We start from the raw sequence: 21,567 nt of genomic DNA on the forward strand, positions 1-21,567 counted from the left end.
TGTAATATTTTTCTGAGCATATTGAAGTATCAAAAAATATTATTATGCTTCGGGTAACATTTAACTTGGATAGATTATTGGTGAAGATGCTCCATAATGTATGCAAAAAGTTCCGTCAGGACACTCAGTTGCTGGAATGGAACAATGTTATTCTCTAGAAGCGATGCATAATACTGTCCAGCAGCAGAGCATGTTATAGGGCCTCTAAGGGTAAATAGACCGATCATAATTGTTCCTTTCTATGACTGCAATAACACTTAAAGGAGAGAATGAAGTTTCACATTCCAGACTTATATGTTACATTTGTAGTGAATAGCTTATAAGCCAGTTAACAGCTACGCTACCCGAGCAATTGCTTTTGTAACGTGGCCATGTTAGTGGATTGCGAACCACAAGGTCCCAGATTCTATCCTCCCCCATCACAATCCTCCACAGTGGTGACCCGGACGTAATTTGAACACATAATCTTCTTACAGCTGTTGTGGCGCCATCTACCCACAGCAACCCAAAGTCGTCAGACTCACTTGACGCAGCACATCAGCAACCACTCACCCACAGACGCTCGCCATAACGCTTGGCGCTTCTCAAATGCTCAAATAGGTACAGGCGCATTAGAATCAACAGCTAAAACATTACCACTTATAAGCCAGTTAACAGCTACACTACCCGAGCAATTGCTTTTGTATCGTGATCATGTTACTGGACTGCGAACCACAAGGTCCCACGTTCCAGCCTCGCCCATCACAATCTGCCACACATGTATTCGCCGCACCATCCATAAAATTATACTACAATGGTCCATAGAATGTTCCAGGTTCGATCCATATCGACTTCACATCGACAAGGAATTCTAGTACAAATGCTAAATCTACAAGATAGTCAATTAGCAACAGTTGCTGCCCATGTATCAAATTATAGGAATATATGCTATGTATCTTAAGAGACATAATGTTCCTAAGAATCTTATGGAAGAAAAAAAAAAACCCTGAAATAATTTATTGCAATGTAGCGAATGCCCGTGTTGTCCATTAAGTTTGAACCATTGTCCGTTTTCACCACATTTACAACATCATAAATTAACTCTGTAGAAAAAAAAATTATTACATTTTAAGGACAAATGTATGGTTTCCTTGAATTCCTTATTATTTTTGATAATCCTTTTTTCAATTATTGCATTTCTGTAAACGTTCTTCGAAACAGAAACTCTTCAAGTAGATCCTGGATCGTAAACGCCTTTCTGATTAAATAGAAAGAAGTTTAAATAGCGCTTTCAAAATTGCATATTTTCTGTGAAAAAGGCAAGAAACGGATGCAACATTCATTCCATCTTTTTATTCATAATATTTTCATCTTATGTCAGAATAGTGGTTATCAAAATATGAAGCTATATGTCAATTTTATCATAAAACGCTCTCTAGTTGCAATTTTTGTAACTATTTATTTTTTGTGGGGGAGGGGGGGTGATGTGTTTTCGAAATTTCTTGAAGAAACTTGCCAAATTTCACAAATTTTAAATGAAGAGCTACGAATATATTCAACAATAAATAGATTGCTTATTTACTACATACACGATTTCAAATAAGGCAAAATTGAAAATAACGTAAAATATGTTGCAACCAGACAGAAATTAGCAGTTGCTAAAGTATGTTTCTAAATTTTTAAGTAAAATATTTAATAAAGACCATTTATATTTAATATAAGCGTTTATGAAACAATGAAATAAATTAACACTAAATGATATATTCATATAATGCTGATAAAACTATTTGCTTACACTTTTTTAGTACTAGATTTTCCATTATCTTCAGTATTACAAACTTGCTTACTTTCTGTAAGAGAATTGTCTGAAAAAAAGAAAACATTCTGACAAAAGAAAAAAAATAATTTTAACTTATAATTTATTAAAATTTAATTAATTCAAATTAATGTATGGATAAGAGATTTTTTCATAGAAATTGAAATATGAGATTTATTGAAATTTTATTTTTCTCGTCTTCACCGAGAGCGTACTTTTTAAATAATCCAATTGTATTCAGAAATGAAATAAACTTATCTGTACCAATATTGAAAAATAAAAATACACAGTATTGTATCTCCTAAATAATAATGGAAAAAAAAAATCAGCTAGGAATGCACAATCTTTAAAAAAATAAAACAAAAATGTCATGAAATTACAGAAAGTTACTTCGTAAACTTTTTATGCAACATAATTTTATTCAAATACTAGCAATATTTACTCATAAAAATGTTGAGTAACTTAAAAATAACTAATAAAATTGATTAAAGCCTACCTTAAAAATGATTGATAAAATTACGATGTTAAAATTTTTTAAAAAAATGAATTTAATGAGAAAAATTGTCAAAAATTTTATATTTTAAGAATATTTAATTAAACTTTGTTCTGAAATCCTTTTTTTAAATTTTATGTTCACTTCTACAAACACAATTCGGTTTTTTGATATGATAGAATTTAATAACTTCTCTCCTCTGCATAGCATATATTACACATAAAATAAAATAATCAATTTAGGAAAAAAAAAAATGAAATTCTGAATTCTGTAATTAGAAAGGAAAAAAACTTTGTTTTAAAAAGTGTATTCTTTAATTTCGCAATTTCTGAATATTGTTCAGCGTATTAAATAAATTAATCGTTACTGCTTTATTGTGCTTTTTTATGTCTCTTTCTGATATCTTTCTTATTAAGATAAAACTTCTTCTTTCCTTGAATAAAATCAGATACTTATTATTTATGCAGCCGATATTTCTCAATTTTATAAACAGCTTCTAGAAAAAATATATTGATACTAAATACGTATATTGCAGCAATTGAAAATACTCAGCATTCGTATTCAGTATAAAAATGCAAAAAAAATTTAGAGAATAAAGTTTTTATAAATAAACTTATAAACTGCAAAAAATAAATAATTTAAAGTTCAAAATATACTGACAAAAATGCTCCAAAGGAACTCAAATGTTAATAACATTCATAATATATTTTAATTTTTAATAATTATTCAGAAATTTTCTTATTTATTAATTGTAGTTTAATTTACAATTAATACATAAGAAATACCTTATACATATGTATAATTTTTTAATTCTTATATATTTGTTTTGAATACCTCATTCTGTTACATTTTTTTTAACTTAGACTTTTTTATAATAAATATTTACTTTACTTATTATCAACAAAATTTTGCTTATAATTCCGTGAATAGGGCTAATAATTTATACTTAAAAATTATTCTTGTTTAAAATTTTTTTATTAACTTCTACTTTTTGGATTTAATACGTTTCTAAATTCATTATTATAATTAATTTGGCATCTTTTAAATAGCTGTTTCTAGAACTCGGAACTGAATAGAGCCACTGATAAAAGACTACAATTCATTCAAAATGTATTGATTAAATTTATTAAATGACAGTTGAATTATGAAATTTTTCAAATATAAAGTTCGCATCGGAAATTCATATTTGTAAAAATTTTTAGAACTATTTCCAATTAGAAAAAAAAAGTCGATTACAAAATTCTGAGCTGACGAATGTGAACACTGTTAACATTTTCGCTGCTATGACTCACGCTTTTATTCTGGCCGTAGTGTCATGGTGATAGGGTTACCAATTTCGGAATACGATTCCATTAAATTTCCATCTTGTATGTGGGATTAGTTAAATCAGTTAAATCAGACTCCTTATGCCATACTTCCTATGACTCACGCTTTTATTCTGGCCGTAGTGTCATGGTGATAGGGTTACCAATTTCGGATACGATTCCATTAAATTTCCATCTTGTATGTGGGATTAGTTAAATCAGACTCCTTATGCCATACTTCCTATGACTCACGCTTTTATTCTGGCCGTAGTGTCATGGTGATAGGGTTACCAATTTCGGAATACGATTCCATTAAATTTCCATCTTGTATGTGGGATTAGTTAAATCAGTTAAATCAGACTCCTTATGCCATACTTCCTATGACTCACGCTTTTATTCTGGCCGTAGTGTCATAGTGATAGGGTTACCAATTTCGGAATACGATTCCATTAAATTTCCATCTTGTATGTGGGATTAGTTAAATCAGTTAAATCAGACTCCTTATGCCATACTTCCTATGACTCACGCTTTTATTTTGTCCGTAGTGTCATGGTGATAGGGTTACCAATTTCGGAATACGATTCCATTAAATTTCCATCTTGTATGTGGGATTAGTTAAATCAGTTAAATCAGACTCCTTATGCCATACTTCCTATGACTCACACTTTTATTCTGGCCGTAGTGTCATGGTGATAGGGTTACCAATTTCGGAATACGATTCCATTAAATTTCCATGTATGTGGGATTAGTTAAATCAGTTAAATCAGACTCCTTATGCCATACTTCCTATGACTCACGCTTTTATTCTGGCCGTAGTGTCATGGTGATAGGGTTACCAATTTCGGAATACGATTCCATTAAATTTCCATCTTGTATGTGGGATTAGTTAAATCAGTTAAATCAGACTCCTTATGCCATACTTCCTATGACTCACGCTTTTATTCTGGCCGTAGTGTCATGGTGATAGGGTTACCAATTTCGGAATACGATTCCATTAAATTTCCATCTTGTATGTGGGATTAGTTAAATCAGTTAAATCAGACTCCTTATGCCATACTTCCTATGACTCACGCTTTTATTCTGGCCGTAGTGTCATGGTGATAGGGTTACCAATTTCGGAATACGATTCCATTAAATTTCCATCTTGTATGTGGGATTAGTTAAATCAGTTAAATCAGACTCCTTATGCCATACTTCCTATGACTCACGCTTTTATTCTGGCCGTAGTGTCATGGTGATAGGGTTACCAATTTCGGAATACGATTCCATTAAATTTCCATCTTGTATGTGGGATTAGTTAAATCAGTTAAATCAGACTCCTTATGCCATACTTCCTATGACTCACGCTTTTATTCTGGCCGTAGTGTCATGGTGATAGGGTTACCAATTTCGGAATACGATTCCATTAAATTTCCATCTTGTATGTGGGATTAGTTAAATCAGTTAAATCAGACTCCTTATGCCATACTTCCTATGACTCACGCTTTTATTCTGGCCGTAGTGTCATGGTGATAGGGTTACCAATTTCGGAATACGATTCCATTAAATTTCCATCTTGTATGTGGCATTAGTTAAATCAGACTCCTTATGCCATACTTCCTATGACTCACGCTTTTATTCTGGCCGTAGTGTCATGGTGATAGGGTTACCAATTTCGGAATACGATTCCATTAAATTTCCATCTTGTATGTGGGATTAGTTAAATCAGTTAAATCAGACTCCTTATGCCATACTTCCTCCTGCTAATGTGGTATGGAAGTTTGAATAGAAAGTACCAGCTCGGATTTCATCTTTGCTGTCTGACGACGGTTCGAAAATATGAGTTCCGTTTCAAAATATCCTTGTGTTGTTTCAAGAAGTGATGCTAATATAACTAAAACTAATAAAGCTAGAGCCACCATATACCCACTACTGTTTCTTAATTATAATAGAAAAAGGGCTATATAGTTAAATGTAGTAAAAGCCGCTTATAATGAACAGTCAATTGTATTAATCAAAATAGTGGGAAACAGATCTCCCAATTTAGATACATAAAAGATCCCAGTGATCAACAATTCCTCTGCGGTGTTCAATTTTAATGCCCAGGCGGTACCGAATGGATATTTACTTTCTCGTATATATAGTTTAGAAAAAGTATAGTGAACGTCAAAAATTCCACCTCTAGATTTTGACGAATCTTTAAGTTTCAAATCTCCCTGATTCCGAAAAACACATTTTGAGAAATGTCCGTCTGTCTTTCAGTCAGCCTGTCTGTTTGTGACAAAGATAACTCAAAAACGCTTTGAGCTAAACGGTTAAAATTTGGTCTTTACAACAAATTTGCAAATTTCTTTAAATTTTGAGTAAACTCTGTTCAGAGAAAATCCATCTACCTAGCTGTTCGAATATAAGTTAATACGAAACGAAGAGAGCTAGATAGATAAGATTAAGTGCACAAATTTAACATCTATAGAATAGATATCTTTCAAAGTTTGGGCCAAAACCAACAACGGGTTGTCTGTCTGTAGGTCTGTACTTTCAGAAACATGTAAGCACTATTCTTGACTTAAATATATCAAATTAGGTATGATATTTTGTGATTACAAGTGCAGTTTTGTATCAAATCTTTGTTTCCATCTATTAAAAAACTTATCTAAAACACAAATTCGATTTTCGGATACTATTAACTGTATGATAGGGATTAATCGCCAAATAACCCGCCAAGGATGACATTATAGATTCAGTAAAATTGCTGAATTTACGCCAAAAGTTAATATTTCGTTACTACTGTATGCTAGTGCCATGCAAGGTTTGCTTTGGTATGGCAAATTTATTAGAGAGTATGCGAGAAATTTTTAGAAGACTCTCCCTATTGCTTAGGACTAACCAAGAGGAAGACTTAACTTGGTTGAAAAGTCAGCAGATCTTTCTAAAGAATATTATGAAACCTAATCCAACGTTGACGCAAACTGAGAGATAGCTAAAGTTTTTACTGAAAGAATAAATTATCATAATGGATGAATCGAAGTGATAACAGCATACAAGATGAAGATAATGACGATGAAAAGAAGTTAGAAGAGAGCCATTATTTCTGTATACCCATCAACCTTTAAGAAGCATGGCTCAACACCGGGCTAAATTTTTTTGCTGGACTTTATTCAAATAAAACATTTATTCAACGAATGATTCATAAGTCAATAGTCTCGATATGTTTTGAAGAAGGTTTAAAATGTTAAATACTTATGAATATTTTTCGATCTCCTACATTGTACACACTTTTCTGCTTTTAATTAAAACGAATAAATAATATAAATGATGCTCTGAGGTCTTTTTTTATCTGCTGCCCTTTTATACTTATAAAATTGTATCATTTTTTAACATATTTTGGATGTACTGATCATTCGAATGTAGTAATCACTTTAGCTTTTAGCCAGATGATCATGTGCTCTTCATTGTAATAAGAATGATTCACAGGCATGAGTCACATAGTATCATTGGCAGTCAATATATTCAATAAAATCAAATTGCGTAATAAACTAAGATAAGTATTTTGATTAATGAATCTTACTTTCTTCAAGTTCAATGTCATTGCAGTTTGTGGTCATTGTTATCTTCCCAATCACAGCATCCACTATTGGAACCATCATGGCCGTTGTTGCTGTATTACTTATCCACATAGATAGGAGCATGGTTGTTATCATAAAGCCCATCATAAGCCTATGGAAACATTTTGTATTTTTTATCTAAGCAATTTGTAAATAGATGTTCGTAAAATTTGTTTATGAAAGTTTCATTGTCTGAAGAGCAATATATTTCATGGACGAGTCGAAATTGTTTCACATAACAGAAATAGGTTTTATTTGATTTATTTAAAGCTTGTAGTCTCTATCCAATACTTACCACTTTATTTCTGACCCTATCAGCAAAAGAACTTTCAGCGCGATTCTTTCATGTAACTTGCAATCTTCTACAGCTATGGCCACTATCAGACCTCCAACGAACATCATGAAGGATTCCTGTTATTGAAAAAGAGCAATAGTTAAGGATTTCGATATTTAAACTTGAATTTATCAATACTGACACAATTTTGAATTTTTCGCTATTGTAGGATAGAATTATTATGTCAGAAGAGTTTTAGCACAAATTAGAAAGATAGTACTGCTTCATAGCGCAAAAATTTACACTTCAATTACAATTTGAAACTCATGCCTTCAACTGTAAAGTTCAAATCCCCAGACGAATGAAAAATGGAAAATTTACTCCAGAACTTCAAAACAAATTCATATTAAAGTGCAAATTTAACTTGACGGGCCGATAAGAGACGAAAGATTAAAGTCTAATTTCAATTTTAACTAAACTTTAATACCAATAGTTACTGTGTAAATAATTTTACTGCTTAGAGTTCATGATTAATTATATAGGAGATGCTAGATTTGTTTTTGATTGGGCTGGACTAGATTAGAAAAACCCACATATATCTTCCAACTTCCAATTACTTTGGTCTTTTTTTAGCATGGTGACATATGAAAGAGGAGACACTAGAAAAACTTAACTCGAGTTTTAATTTTTCTATAATCGTCAATATTTCTGACTTAGAATCATAAAATCTTTTTAATATGGAAATGTGCACTCATCTTAAATTAATAGTTTATTCAAGTTTAAAAGAAAAGTATTGCATGAAATCTAACTTCTGAGGTAAAATCTCCTTGTCCAAGATAGATTTGATTCCTGAGGTTCAGAGGAAAATTGTTCAACTGGATTGCTCAACCCGGCGACAAGCTCCACTATAGTAGAAAATTGATTGAAATCCCACACTACACTCGAATCTACTATAAACATCGAAGTTTCATTAAATAATAGAAAGTATCAACATTAGTTTTTGTTTGGTGAACTTATTTTGATTGAGTGAAATTTTCCTAATTTGATCTTTCCCATAAAATCTAAAAACGTATTAAGCTACTTAGAATTCAGAACTTTTATACAATCGTATATCAAATTAACCCTTTCTAAGGCCGTGGGAAGTATGCTTCCCACCAAATGTATCAATCTTTGTATGAAATTATGTAGGTTGGCATAAGTTCTGACAAATTTCTTTAGAAAGACAGAAGCTTAAATGCTTCAGTTCTTTATCTCACACAAAATGATGTGTCTTGATTTGTTACTTAATTATTAATTAATCAAATTAAATTTATTTAATAAGCTAAATGAATCCCTTTTATTATTCTAATTTCAAGCCTAAAAATATTTAAACATGATATGACTAGAAAAAAATGGCCCTTTAAAGTGTTAATATAATAAGTATGCTAAAAATTTAGAAATATTTATTTTTGAAGATATAGTCAATTAAAAGTTCAAAGTTACAGAAGAATTAAAAATGGAAAACTTATTTCGGAACCCCCAAGAATATTCACCACAAGTAGTAGCTAAACATTTTCATTTTAGTTTGTAATTTAGTAGTTAAGTTTGTAGTCTAGTGACAGTTCTAGTCTGGAGACATTATTAAAGTTCACATCTGCTCCATTTCACAGGTCACTTGATACTGCGTATTAAAAAAAAAAAAAAAAAAAAAAAAAAACTTTTCGGGATGAAAAGTATGGATATAAAATAATAGAGGTTTTCAACTTCTGTAATAAAGTTTTTATTAATTCGTAGTGACAGAAAGATATGTTTTCATCTTTGTTTGTTGATGCTAACTACACCACATGGAATTATCTCTATCCTTTCAGCTTTGTTTGGGGCCATAGATCCGCGATTTCATAAAACTTTCTAAACTAGCAAACTGTAATTTATACAACAATAAAATAGATTTTCCTTCATTTATATTAGAGAAAAGATCTGTAAACATCGTCTTAAATACTGGGGTAGGGTCAATTATTGCCCAAAAACTCTACTTCTCTCTCTCTCTCTCTTTCCCCCCTATTTCACAGAGAGCATCACAATTCTTCGTAGAGAAACATTTCCTTAAAAACCACAGAACTGAGTTAAGAGCTATTTAAAAGGTGAATTTTCATTATAACATATACAAGTAAATGATAGATATTTTCATTAAATCTCCACTAATAATAAAGGAAAACATTTGAATGTGCGTATTGGCGCTCTACAAGTCAGGTCATGTGACCTATTATTATCAAATTTGATATAAATCAATTTTGGAGATTGTAAATTACTTTTCTAATTGAAATGGAAATCCTTTTCAATGTAATATAAGATAAAGAGTCAAATGGAAATGGCATCTAATTACTAACTGACTAGAGTTTGAAAAAATTCTCTAGGATCACGGGATAAAAATTTTCTTAATTACCCTTAAATAAATTTTTAAAACAATAAGTTTACCTTTCAAAGAATACACGATTAAAAAGATTTAATGTGCGGTAAATATAATTATTTACAGTTTTACTCTTAAATAAGCAGATACTGAGATATCTTCCATTAAGAATCTCTTAACACACTTTGATTATCTTTCGCCATGAGAAATCTGATCATATTTTTTATGTAATATTCTGACAAAAATAGAAGCAAAAGGTCATCATTCACTTTTGGTGTGTTTGTTTATGTTAGTTGATGCACTTAAGAGTTCATCAAGTTCAAGAAATGAAGCTGATGAAACAATTTAATAAAGCATTTTATTAGATTCCGAATATTAGGCAAGAAAGAGTTTTCGTTGTAGATGAATCATTTGTTTTTGTCATAGGCATGGGAAAGAACAGGATGTTTATGTTGGTTGGGCATTGTAATTAATATTTCTTTAACCTTTCTGCATGAGCGCCCTCTATGTCATGAAAAATTGTGCTTATTTCCTAAATATACTATAATAATTTAAGAGAATAATTATTAAAATTATAGGTAAAGGTTACTGCCAAAATTAGATAATTGAGTAAAGGTTAATTACTACAATTAATTTAAGGTACCCGGCTAGGTTCCGAGACGAATTTTTAAAAATGATACATAAACATTTTTTATTGTACCAGATAGCTAAAACATACTTGAAAGGTCACTATTAAAAGAAAAAATATATACTTATTGCCTTTAATTTTTGAAAAAGGCTACTTATTTAGTGAAAATTTAGCAAAATTTTCAATATTATGAAAAACAGAGCATGTTAAAAAAAAATAATAATGAAAATATTCAATTTTTATTTCCCCTATCAAACTACATAAAATATAGCAGACCACAAGATAAAAATTATTTTAATAAATAAACATTTTATGGAGATTTGAAGTTGCCTTTAATGATTTTTTTGTCAAAATTTATCTGTGTTTTCAATTTAAATTGCCTGTAAAACATGTCTAAATGAAACTATCTTATAATCCGAGGTCTATCAAACCCTCAAAGATTTTGGACACATGCATACCAACTTTCATGAAAATTTATTGAATTGATTTTCAGACATCCTGTTTTCCGTGAATAAATCACAGTGAAATATTCATTCTTCAGAAAAAAATTTTTATATATCGTATAGGGATTGCAATATCGGACCAAAAGTTTAATACCGGTATTCGGTATTTTTTCTATCTTAATACCGGGATTAGAAATTTTAGAAAAAGAAAGAAGACACAGGCGTTTCTTTGTTTTATTTGCCAGTTTTATTAGAGAGCGTAAATATTAGTAAAAATAATTTGTAACATAAATTATAACAATATATAAAGAATCACAAAAAAAGGAAAGGAACATTTTATTTATTTAAATCACAAAAAAAAGTGTAAATATAACTAATCAGTCTGTGGTACTATTACAAATTTTTGAAATGTGATCTTAAAAAACATAATGCATCAATTGTACTGTTATTAAGCCTGGAACGCAATTTTGTGCAAAAATTACCAGCTGTCGAAAACGCTCTTTCGGCATTTACGCTAGTTGGTGGTACTGTTAGCAATGCGCGATATACTTTTTTCAAGTATTTACCTCTAAGTCCCTCATCTTCAAATAAATCGATTTCTCATCGGATGGTTTTGGATACATCTGATTTCTGCATTCTATTTTGATTTGTTGAATTTTTTTTTATTTATCGCTCATTCTAATTTTTGTTTGAGAGTCAATTCCTTTTCATTATCGACATTAGTGCCATCATAATCTTCGATAACTGTACCGAATTCTTCTGAATGTGGATAGGTTTGTGGGTAAAAAATTTTAAGAAAATTTACAATAAACTTGATCAGATTTGAATTGGTTAGTCTCTTTTTTTCTTTTTCATTCTTAAAATCATTATAATTATGTAAATACAGTAAGACATTTTCTATTTCAGTATGCCTTTCTTCTGTACGAGTTTTCAATGTAATATATAATTCTTCAGCTAGTGATGTGTGCTGTTCTTTCAGTGACTGCAACATGAAATTTATTGTTGCATTAGCTGTTAATAAATTAGAATCTCTCCCACATAATGCCTCAACAGGCATTTTTATTTTAAGTAGAGCTGATACAGTTCTGGACATTAAGTCGAATTCACTATCTGAAAAATTAGGAGTAAACTGTTCCAACGTGTTTTACAATCTAATATTAACACATATTCCGTTTCATTTTCATTTAATATATTTTGTAATATGGCATTTTTTGTAGGGAAACGTTTAAATATCTTAACAATTTTTCGAACTTTATAAATTATAGGAAGCAATTCTTGATGGGTTAATATTTCATCCTCATTAGCAATACCGTCTTCAATAGTTACATTGTCATTATCTTCATTGTCAATATTACTCTCACTCTCTTAGGAAGTCGGAATCCGAAGTTTCTATATTCACAGTATTTGGATTCTTCTGTTCTTTATATTTTTGGTATAATACATCTATTACTCCTAATTGAATTCCTTGAGAATAGCACAATTGCTGATTTGCACCAATCAACTTTCCAACTTTTTTCATAACTGTTGCTCCATTAGTCGTTATGGATACAATATCTTCTTTCGGGGATAATCCATGTTTCGGTAATTTAGACTTAAGCACTTCCACACATTTTTCAGCTGGCATACTTCCCGAGACATGTGTGAGTACTGTATTCCAAAATTTTTTTTTTCTGAATGAATATTTATATTTAAATAGCGTCTATTTCTTACACTTGTCCATTCATCAAATGTAAGAATAAATTTTTCACCATTTACTTTTAATTGTAATAGCTCGTGTTTCAAATAATTGCGAACACCATTACTGTAGTTTATAACAGTTCTTATAGTGTTTACCGATGTTGGTAGATTTTTAAAACCTCTGGCGGATAGTGATTTTCTTAATTCAGTAGAAGTGCAAAACACTCAAAAGGGCAAACCATCTAATGCTGTCATTTTGCTTATCGTTTCATCCAAATTATCTTTTCTTTTTTAAAAATAATTTAAATCTCTGATGCCTTGGCCTTAGAAACTGTGCTTAAATTTGTATCTTCATCGCAATTAGATTCTTTCCTCTTTAACAAATTTGTATCATGTTTCGTTTTTAAATGTGTATGGAGTCCACTTGTACTTCCTCCGTTCACTTTAATAACTCGTGAACATTTTTTACATTGTGCCACCATATTCTTTTCATCATATAAATAATGAAACCAAACCGAAGTATTATCAACTGATTTTTTATGTTCTTTAAAGTTATTCTTATTCATTATTATGGGTTATTATTTATGAGTATATATATATATATAATAAATCTGAAAAATATTTTGATCCCTAAAGTATGATATGGATATCAAAATATTACGCACTTTCTTCACAACTACACCCTTGTTTTCACAGACACGAATATCAGACTACGAATCCTGCGCATGTGCAGTATTGCTCGGAGCTGTAATAGGATAGTTTTGACCCTCCTTCTTGGATGATTCACATACTGTTCTTCTACATTTCGACGATTCTATCTCATTAAAAGGAGTGAGACGCGGAACGATAAGCGCATTTCCGGTATTCACCTTTGACCTTGGATTTCCCCTATTAGAGTTCAATTTTTTTTTCCATATGTATGTAAGTGTTATCACGTGAACATGTAGTGGAGACAATTTAAAAGATTTCTAAATATCGAAAAACCGGTATTTTAACTTGTGAATATCGGTATTACAAAATTGTACAGGTATCGAGGTTCACCGACCCCGCAACGACTCAGTACGAAACTGTTTTGAAAACTGATCCCATGTCAACAGGGTTACAATAAATTTTATCACTGAAGCCAAGTCAGCACATGGTTGCAACATTCTTTAACAAAAAGCGCCAACGAAGCGGTAACATAAACATATCAAATATTCTTTTGGTAAAAATAAAATAAATAACTCATTTTTGATTAAAAATATCTCTATTTCAGATTTCATTTTAATTTTTTGTGTATTATTGAAACTACTATATCTATTGTTTTATCTTAGATATATTAAAAATAAATTTTAGAATCTATAAAGTTTGGACTTTATTTTCAAATTATAAAAAAAAAAATTGGAATTTTTCTGGAAAGGCATCTTTTTAACCTAGTTGGGTACCTTAAACAATTTTCATATAAAAGGAATGGAAAATTTTATTCATAATACATATAAACAATATAAAATGACTAAAAATATTTAACTGATGGGCATGAAATAAACTAAATGAAAATGCCAATATTCCAATTAATGTATGTATGCATACTTCTAAAAGGGTAAAACAAAAATAAGAAAGTAATGTACTAACATCTACATAAATTTAGTTGCTCATAATTTCATACAGGATTGTTATAATTAAATTTGGCCTATTCGGAAATTTTTAAAGCTGGTTCTAAGGCTACGAAAGAAACAAAGTTTCACTAATTTGTAATACAAATGGGGCGTTTTCTGAAAAAAGTGAACAGTTTCGTCAATAAACGGCACTTCTCCAATATCTGTCTCTTTAAAATATTTTATTAATATTATTATCATTGAAGTGAAACTGAATATTTCATTTGTGTTTTTTCTACAATAAAACTAAAAAGGATAATATTCGTTAATAAGAGTCACTTCTAAAATATCTAAGTTAGTAGCAGTTGCATTACTCTATCTTCTCTTTTGGATAATAGATGGCGATGTCTGATTAGGTACGTATCCCATCGTGCATTGCGATTGTAAGAAAAAGAGATGATATGCCGTTCTGTTAAGGTGCGCGCGTTAATGTCTTGTAGCGAATTGGTATGCTCGAGGATAGAACCTGGGACCTTGTGGTTCACAGCCCAGTAACATGACCACGATACAAAAGCAATTGCTCGGGTAGCGTAGGTAGTGTGGGTGAATGGTTGTTGCGTCAAGTGTCTGACGACTTTGGTTGCGGGTAGACGGCGCCACAACAGCTGTTCGAAGGTTGAAGGATCATAGTCCGATGTCACCAATGTGGTGGATTGGGATGTGCGAGGATAGAACCTGGAACCTGGGAACCAGTAACATGACCAAGATATAAAAGCAATTGCTCGGGTAGCGTAGTTATTAACTGGCTTATAAGCTATTCACTACAGTCGTGTCTTCGCGTTTTGTGTGTGTTTTCTGTGAAATGTGATCATTAAAGAAATGTTCCCGAAAACATGGATCCTCTTACTTCCACTGCACAGATCATGAACTTCATTCCAACACACTGGCGCCCAAAGAGAAAGAATTTCTGATGCAAATGATGAAACGAAAGTGAAACGTATCGTCCTGACACAAGGCATAATTTTTCCCATCCCGAGAATGATTCATCATTGTGTTCCAGACATCAAGTCTTCAAAACTAAATCAGTCTCTGCCATCGCATCGTTGATGTCCTAAGGAGTATTCCAGTATTCAGTTTTAATTCCTAACTCGTACGGGACGTCGGCCCTAAAAATCTCCAAACCGATCTCCCAAACAACCTTCTAAAACTAATGACAATCCTGGGACAAACGTCAAAATATCAAAAATCACACCACTTTGTAGTGAATAGCTTATAAGCCAGTTAACAACTACGCTATCCGAGCAATTGCTTTTGTATTGTGGTCATGTTACTGGGCTGCAAACCACAAGGTCCCGATTCTATCCTCGCTCATAACAATCCGCCACATTGGTAACCTCGGAGGATTAACCTTCGTACAGCTGTTGTGGCGCCATCTACCTGCAACCAAAGTTGCCAGACTCACTTGATGCAGCAACAGCATCAGCAACCACTCACCCACACACCCACTGCGAACCACAGGGTCCCAGGTTCTGTCCTCGCTCATTTCAATCCGCTACAACTTCACCGAGACAGTCTAAGGTGGTATAGGGGGAGGATGTAGCAGTTGCATTACTTTACATTCTCTTTTGCATAATAGATGGCGATGCTTGATTAGGTACGCTTCCCATAGTGCATTGGGATTGTAAATAATGAGATGATATGCTGCTCTGTTGAGGTGCGCGCGTTAATGTCTTATCTTGTCGTGTTTTGTGTGAAATGTGATCATTAAAGAAATGTTCCCGAAGACGTGGGTCCTCTTTCTTCCACTGCACGAATCATAATGATCTGAATTCCAACACAAGTTTATTTTTGCTTATTTTCTTTTGGTTTTATCACTCAAGTGAAACTGAATTATTCATTTGAGGTTTTCTCATAATAAAGCTAAAAAATTCAGCAATAAAAGACATTTCTCCAAAATTCTTTGTTTCCGCATAATTATCTCTAAAGCAAAGGTTTTTTTTTGTTTGTTTTTTGTTTTAGTAAATTTAAAAACGCTGATGAAGTTCTGTACTTCTTTTACTTCAAAACACTTTTTTATGTAAGACGATCACAATTTTCTATAATTCGTTCTGTTCACATTTTTTTTTAATACTCCATTTCTCGAAATATTTTATGAAAAGTCGATACTTCAAATACTGATTGCTTGATATTATACCAAACGATTTCTGATCATGAGTTTCTCTAAGAGTGTTTTCTTTTGTTCTCTGAGAGATATTTGTTCAAAAACAAATATCAGAGCATTTCTGGCCTAGTGACATTATTAAAGTTCATATCTTCTCAATTTCACAAAGCACTTTATGCTGTGTAATAAAAAAATACAGTTTTCAGAATGAAAAGTTTGATACAAAATAATAGAGATTTTATTCACTTCTGTAATATAGTTTCTGTTTATTCGTCTTGATAGAAAGATATGTTTTCATATTTTTTTTTTGTTGATACTGATTCACCACATGAAATTATCTCTATTTTTTGTGTGTTGTTTGAGACCATAGACCCGGTATTTTATAGAACTTTCTAAACTAACGAACTATAATTTGTACAATGATGAAATAAATTTTCTTTCATTTATGTTACAGAAAAAAATCTGCAAACATCATCTTAAATTATTTGTTAATCATTGCCCGAAAATTCAATCTCTCTCTCTCTCTCTTTCCTGATTTTACAGAGCACATCAATTGCAATTCATTCTAGATAAGTATTTCCTTTGGAACCACAGAATCGGGTTCAGGGCTATTTAAAAGTTAATTTTTCATTATAACATACATTCATAACGTACAGATATTTTCATTAAATCTCTACTAATAATGAAGGAAAATATTTGTGTGTACGTGTTGGTGTACTTAACCTAGTACTACCAAACAAAATTTGGTACGAATATACTTTGGAGGTTTCAAATTTGCACCTTGGAGCGATTAATTTAAAATTTTAATTAATTAAAACCTATACGGATTCAGGCATTTATTCTAGATCCATAAGTATTATCGCGCATAAATAATTTTTTACACCGTTTTAAATATTAAGAATTGTCTTTTTAATAATACCGGTGTATTTGCAGCGTAATTTTTTGTTGTGATTTAATTGCCAACACAATCTTTAAACATCGTTATTGGCATAAATTTTCAGCAATGCATTTCATTGTTGTGAAGGAAATAAAACTATTTTTTTTTTGGTATTTCATCAAATATTAAATCTCACAAATTTCTTCTGCTTTTTTAAAGCGAAGAAAAGAGGATTCCGTTTAAAATCCTTGCAATTTGAAAAAGGAATGGAAAATTGAAGTTGCTACATCCGGAATGTTAGAATATAGATGAAGCAGATTGTTACATTTTTACTGACATTTATGCAATAAAATTTGACCAAAATTGAAAAAAAAAATTATTTCCCTAATAAATAGAACAAGATTAAGGCTTTTAAAGAACTCGACTTTAATGTGCAGTATCTCTATAATGAAAGTTCTACTTTGAAGTTGCCATAAAAGGGAAATTACTTGACAAAATCTTATCAAACTTAGTAATAGTGTGCAGGAGGTTATGGGATTTCATTTTCTAAAGAAAAAAAACTCCACACTAAAGGGTAATGGCAATCTATACAATGTTGTTAGACATAAAGACATCGGTTTAAAATGTTTCTAATCATTCTGAGTGTGGCATTCACCATTTCCTGAAAGCAATTCAAATCGAATTCCTTCATTCTCAACAGTAGCTGTCACAAGAGAAATTCTACGGACGTGTCGGTACATCAGATTTTTCAATTTCGTCAAATTTCATATGTTATTACCATAAATAGAGGCTTTGAGCTAACCACATGGCTGGAATTTACAATATTTGAGATTTGATGACTGTAGTGACCAAGAAATGGGAAATGACAATATTGATCCAGTCATCAGTAAATTGCTTCATCAGTACTGCTTAAGTAATTGTTGGAAACATGTACTAATTGGTGGGGGACCCTGTCGTGTATAAAGATCGTGAGACCTAAATGCCGTATTGCTGAAGTTCAGGCATTACGAAGCATGCTGACATCAATGCTAAGAGAGAAGCAATCACAGTGCCAGTCACAGGCCCACATGTTGATTGTTCTTCATATAAAAATGGTCCAATTAGCAAAACAGCTATCATGTCACACAAAACCCTGACTTTAGAAGACTGCAGTGGAACTAGGGAGATAATATAAATGATTTATTTGACCCAAATCCTGCAATTATAGATGTTCACCATCCTAGTTTACTTACACAAAAAATGGGCCTGTTCTGTCCACAAAATGCTCCGTGACCAATGCTAGTGTACAATATTGCATAAAGCACTGTTACCCTGTAGTAAAGTATTTTTTTCTGGAATACATGCAGAATACACTCCCATATTCTCCTGCAATGGCAGATTTCTAGCTAAGAAGCTCTTAAGGCCACTAAGCTGAAAGAGGCTATCTAATTGCTAGGCCGCAAACAGGTCGATCAACAATCCTCATTTTTTTAGTTGCCAAATGAATAAGTTTGTAAAAAATAAAAAATTCTATGAATGATAAAATATTAGGAAAATATTTGTATTTTATCAAATAGAAGGTCCCTGTATGTTCTTTACATTGATTTAATTATTAGAAAATTAATAAATACAGAACGTCTGCTACAATAATATTGCAAAACAAACAAACATGCCAAACAGTCAGGAGTTATGATAGATAAATAAATACTAATTCACCATCAAAAAGTTAAAAAGATATAAATTATTAACATAAAATTAACCATTAATATATTAAAAATATACTGAAATTAAATTGACCATCTTTTAAAAAGAAGGGCCACATAATGTACAATGTCTAGAGTCTAACAGTAATAAAATCTGCCAATGTACCCCTATAAACAGTTACTAGATTTGATAATATTTTGCTGTATTTTTAATTTTAAGGTCCTTTCAAAATGGAAATTTAATTTTAAAGACACAGTATATCACAATTTGATTTTTAATTCTTTTTTAAAGGAATTATGAACTTCAATGTATAATATATTGAATGGAAATTAAATTTTACCAGTATTTCTGGTCAACCAACAGGTTGCCAAAGACGGAAAAAGTAATTATATAAACGTAATGCTAATAGAAAAATAGATATAAGCCCTTATACTCACTTTCATGTAGTTCTTGCAGATCTCCGATGAGCTGACTACGCCTAATATTGGAAACAGGACTATAGGAAGTAAAGAGGTTGCTGCTATCGGAACTGGTTCTAGTAACCAATATGCAGCAACTATCACCATAACGAAAGTACATTTTGATTCCTGAATTTGAATAAAAAGAATATATTTAACATTTGAATAAAATGAATATATTTTTAACAAAAATCAAATTTTTATTGAAATATAAGAAATACTCTACTCTATAATATAACGTAAAACTTTATAATAACAATAAAAATCAAATTTTTATTGAAATATAAGAAAATACTCTACTCTATAATATAACATAAAATTTTCCTTAATCCTTTCTAGCGCCGTGGGAAGTATGATTCCCACCAAATTTATCAATCTTTGTATGAAATTATGTAGGTTGGCATAAGTTTTGACACACTTTTTTAGAAAGACAGAAACTTAGATGCTTCAGTTCTTTATCTCATACAAAATGATGTGTCTTGATTTGTTACTTAATTATTAATTAACCAAATTACTTAATTAAATTAAATTTATCTATAAGCTAAATGAATCCGTTTTCTTATTCTAATTTCAAGTCTAAAAATATTTTAACATTATATGACTAGAAAAAAATGGGGTAAAATGGGATAAAGAATTGTGTCCAAAGAAATGGCCAATTACACTCTTTTCATTTTATCCTTTTTTTATTTACATAAATGAAATGTTTATTTTGGTTTTGGTTTAAATAGAAAAAAAATTATTACCTAAAAATAATTCTTTCATTTTTCAAGGAAACGAGAACTACCGAAAACTTAACAGTATTATTATTATTATCTAAATTTATGAAGTATGAAATTGATATTCAAAAGACATCTATCAGATTTGACATCAATATTTCTCTAACAATCAATCCAATTTTTAATATATGTCCTTCTTAACCATATTCGACAATAAAGATATATTGTATCGAAATAAAAAGTCTTTTTTTTTCAGGTGCTACTTGATAATTTAAAAACTAGTTATGATATATAATTTTTCCGAAATGTATGAGGCAATTTTCGTGAATTTTGTTTTTTCTAATAGGTTAAAAATTCTGATATTATTCTCATGAAAATTCAGGTAAAAGTAAGAAATTAAAAAAAAACCAGATAAGCTATAAATAAAAAAAAAGCTTGCATTACACATTCGTCTGTTTTTTTGTTTGTTTTTCCTTCCGAAGAAAACGGGCAGTTTATTAGAATTGTTTTTTGCATCTCTGCTATCTGTAAATTGCATCACTCATTTCTTTGAACATCAAACACATCGTCTTTATCTTGATTGCGGATTTATAAAATTTTAAGAATTATTCTACAGCAAGAGACTAAACAATCAATTCCCATTATTGGGGGGAGGAGGAGAGAACCAAGGCTGAATAATATTTCGTCATTTATTTATAAACTATTGTACTTTGCATTATTTTATTCGGTTTTAATCTCTTCTTTCTTTCTTTTTTTGAATAGTTGAAAATATGCCTAGACATAGATTTAGATTGTTGTTTGCCTTCCTTAAAATGGCTATATAAACTGAAATTGCGTAATTAGAATCGAGGAAAAAATTTTTGAACCAACTATTTAATATTTTGGTAAAATTACGAAACGCACACACACACACACACACACACACACACACACACACACACACACACACACACACACACACACACACACACACACACACACACACATATATATATATAATATATACACACTGAAGAGCTAGAAAAACTGATATAGCTGGTCGTGTGCAAATAATGCAGGTATGCAACCAATCAGCATAACATGATGCCTAGACAGTGCGTATACGTATAAGACAACTGGTGTCTGAGGAGACTATTGCATCGGTTATTGCTGCTACAATGGCAGGCTATCAAGATTTAAGTGATTTTCAACGGGGACTAATATCCGGCGTACGAGAGATGGGACACAGCATTTCCGAAGTAGCGATGAAATTTGGATTTTCGTTCACGACTGTTTCAAGGACCATTTCATTGAATATCATGTTCCAGGTAAAACCTGAAATCTCCGACATCGGTGCTGCCGGAAAAAGACCTTAACAGAACGAGATCATCGACGGCTGAAAAGAATCATTACACGAGACAGACGTTCAATAGTTTTTTTTTTTTTTTTTTCAAATTGCTGCGGATTTGAATGCAGGACTATCAACAACGTACGCACTGTGCAACATACCCTAATTGATATGGGCATTCGCAGCG

General features: G+C 31.2%; 1 protein-coding gene across 1 annotated transcript in view; it reads right to left on the reverse strand.

Moving 5' to 3' along the window:
* The window catches only part of LOC129965801 (Na(+)/citrate cotransporter-like), a 39,149-nt gene that overhangs the window by 15,234 nt on the left and 2,348 nt on the right, over positions 1 to 21,567 (reverse strand). Inside the window, exons 2-5 of the mRNA XM_056079998.1 lie at positions 19,317 to 19,466; positions 7,472 to 7,587; positions 7,140 to 7,288; positions 1,775 to 1,844 (exon numbers count right to left, since the gene is read on the reverse strand). Of these exons, the coding sequence (XP_055935973.1) occupies positions 1,775 to 1,844; positions 7,140 to 7,288; positions 7,472 to 7,587; positions 19,317 to 19,466 (485 nt within the window). The remainder of the gene's footprint in view (positions 1 to 1,774; positions 1,845 to 7,139; positions 7,289 to 7,471; positions 7,588 to 19,316; positions 19,467 to 21,567) is intronic.

This window comes from Argiope bruennichi, chromosome 4 (genome assembly GCF_947563725.1).
Source record: "Argiope bruennichi chromosome 4, qqArgBrue1.1, whole genome shotgun sequence".
Taxonomy (NCBI): domain Eukaryota; kingdom Metazoa; phylum Arthropoda; class Arachnida; order Araneae; family Araneidae; genus Argiope; species Argiope bruennichi.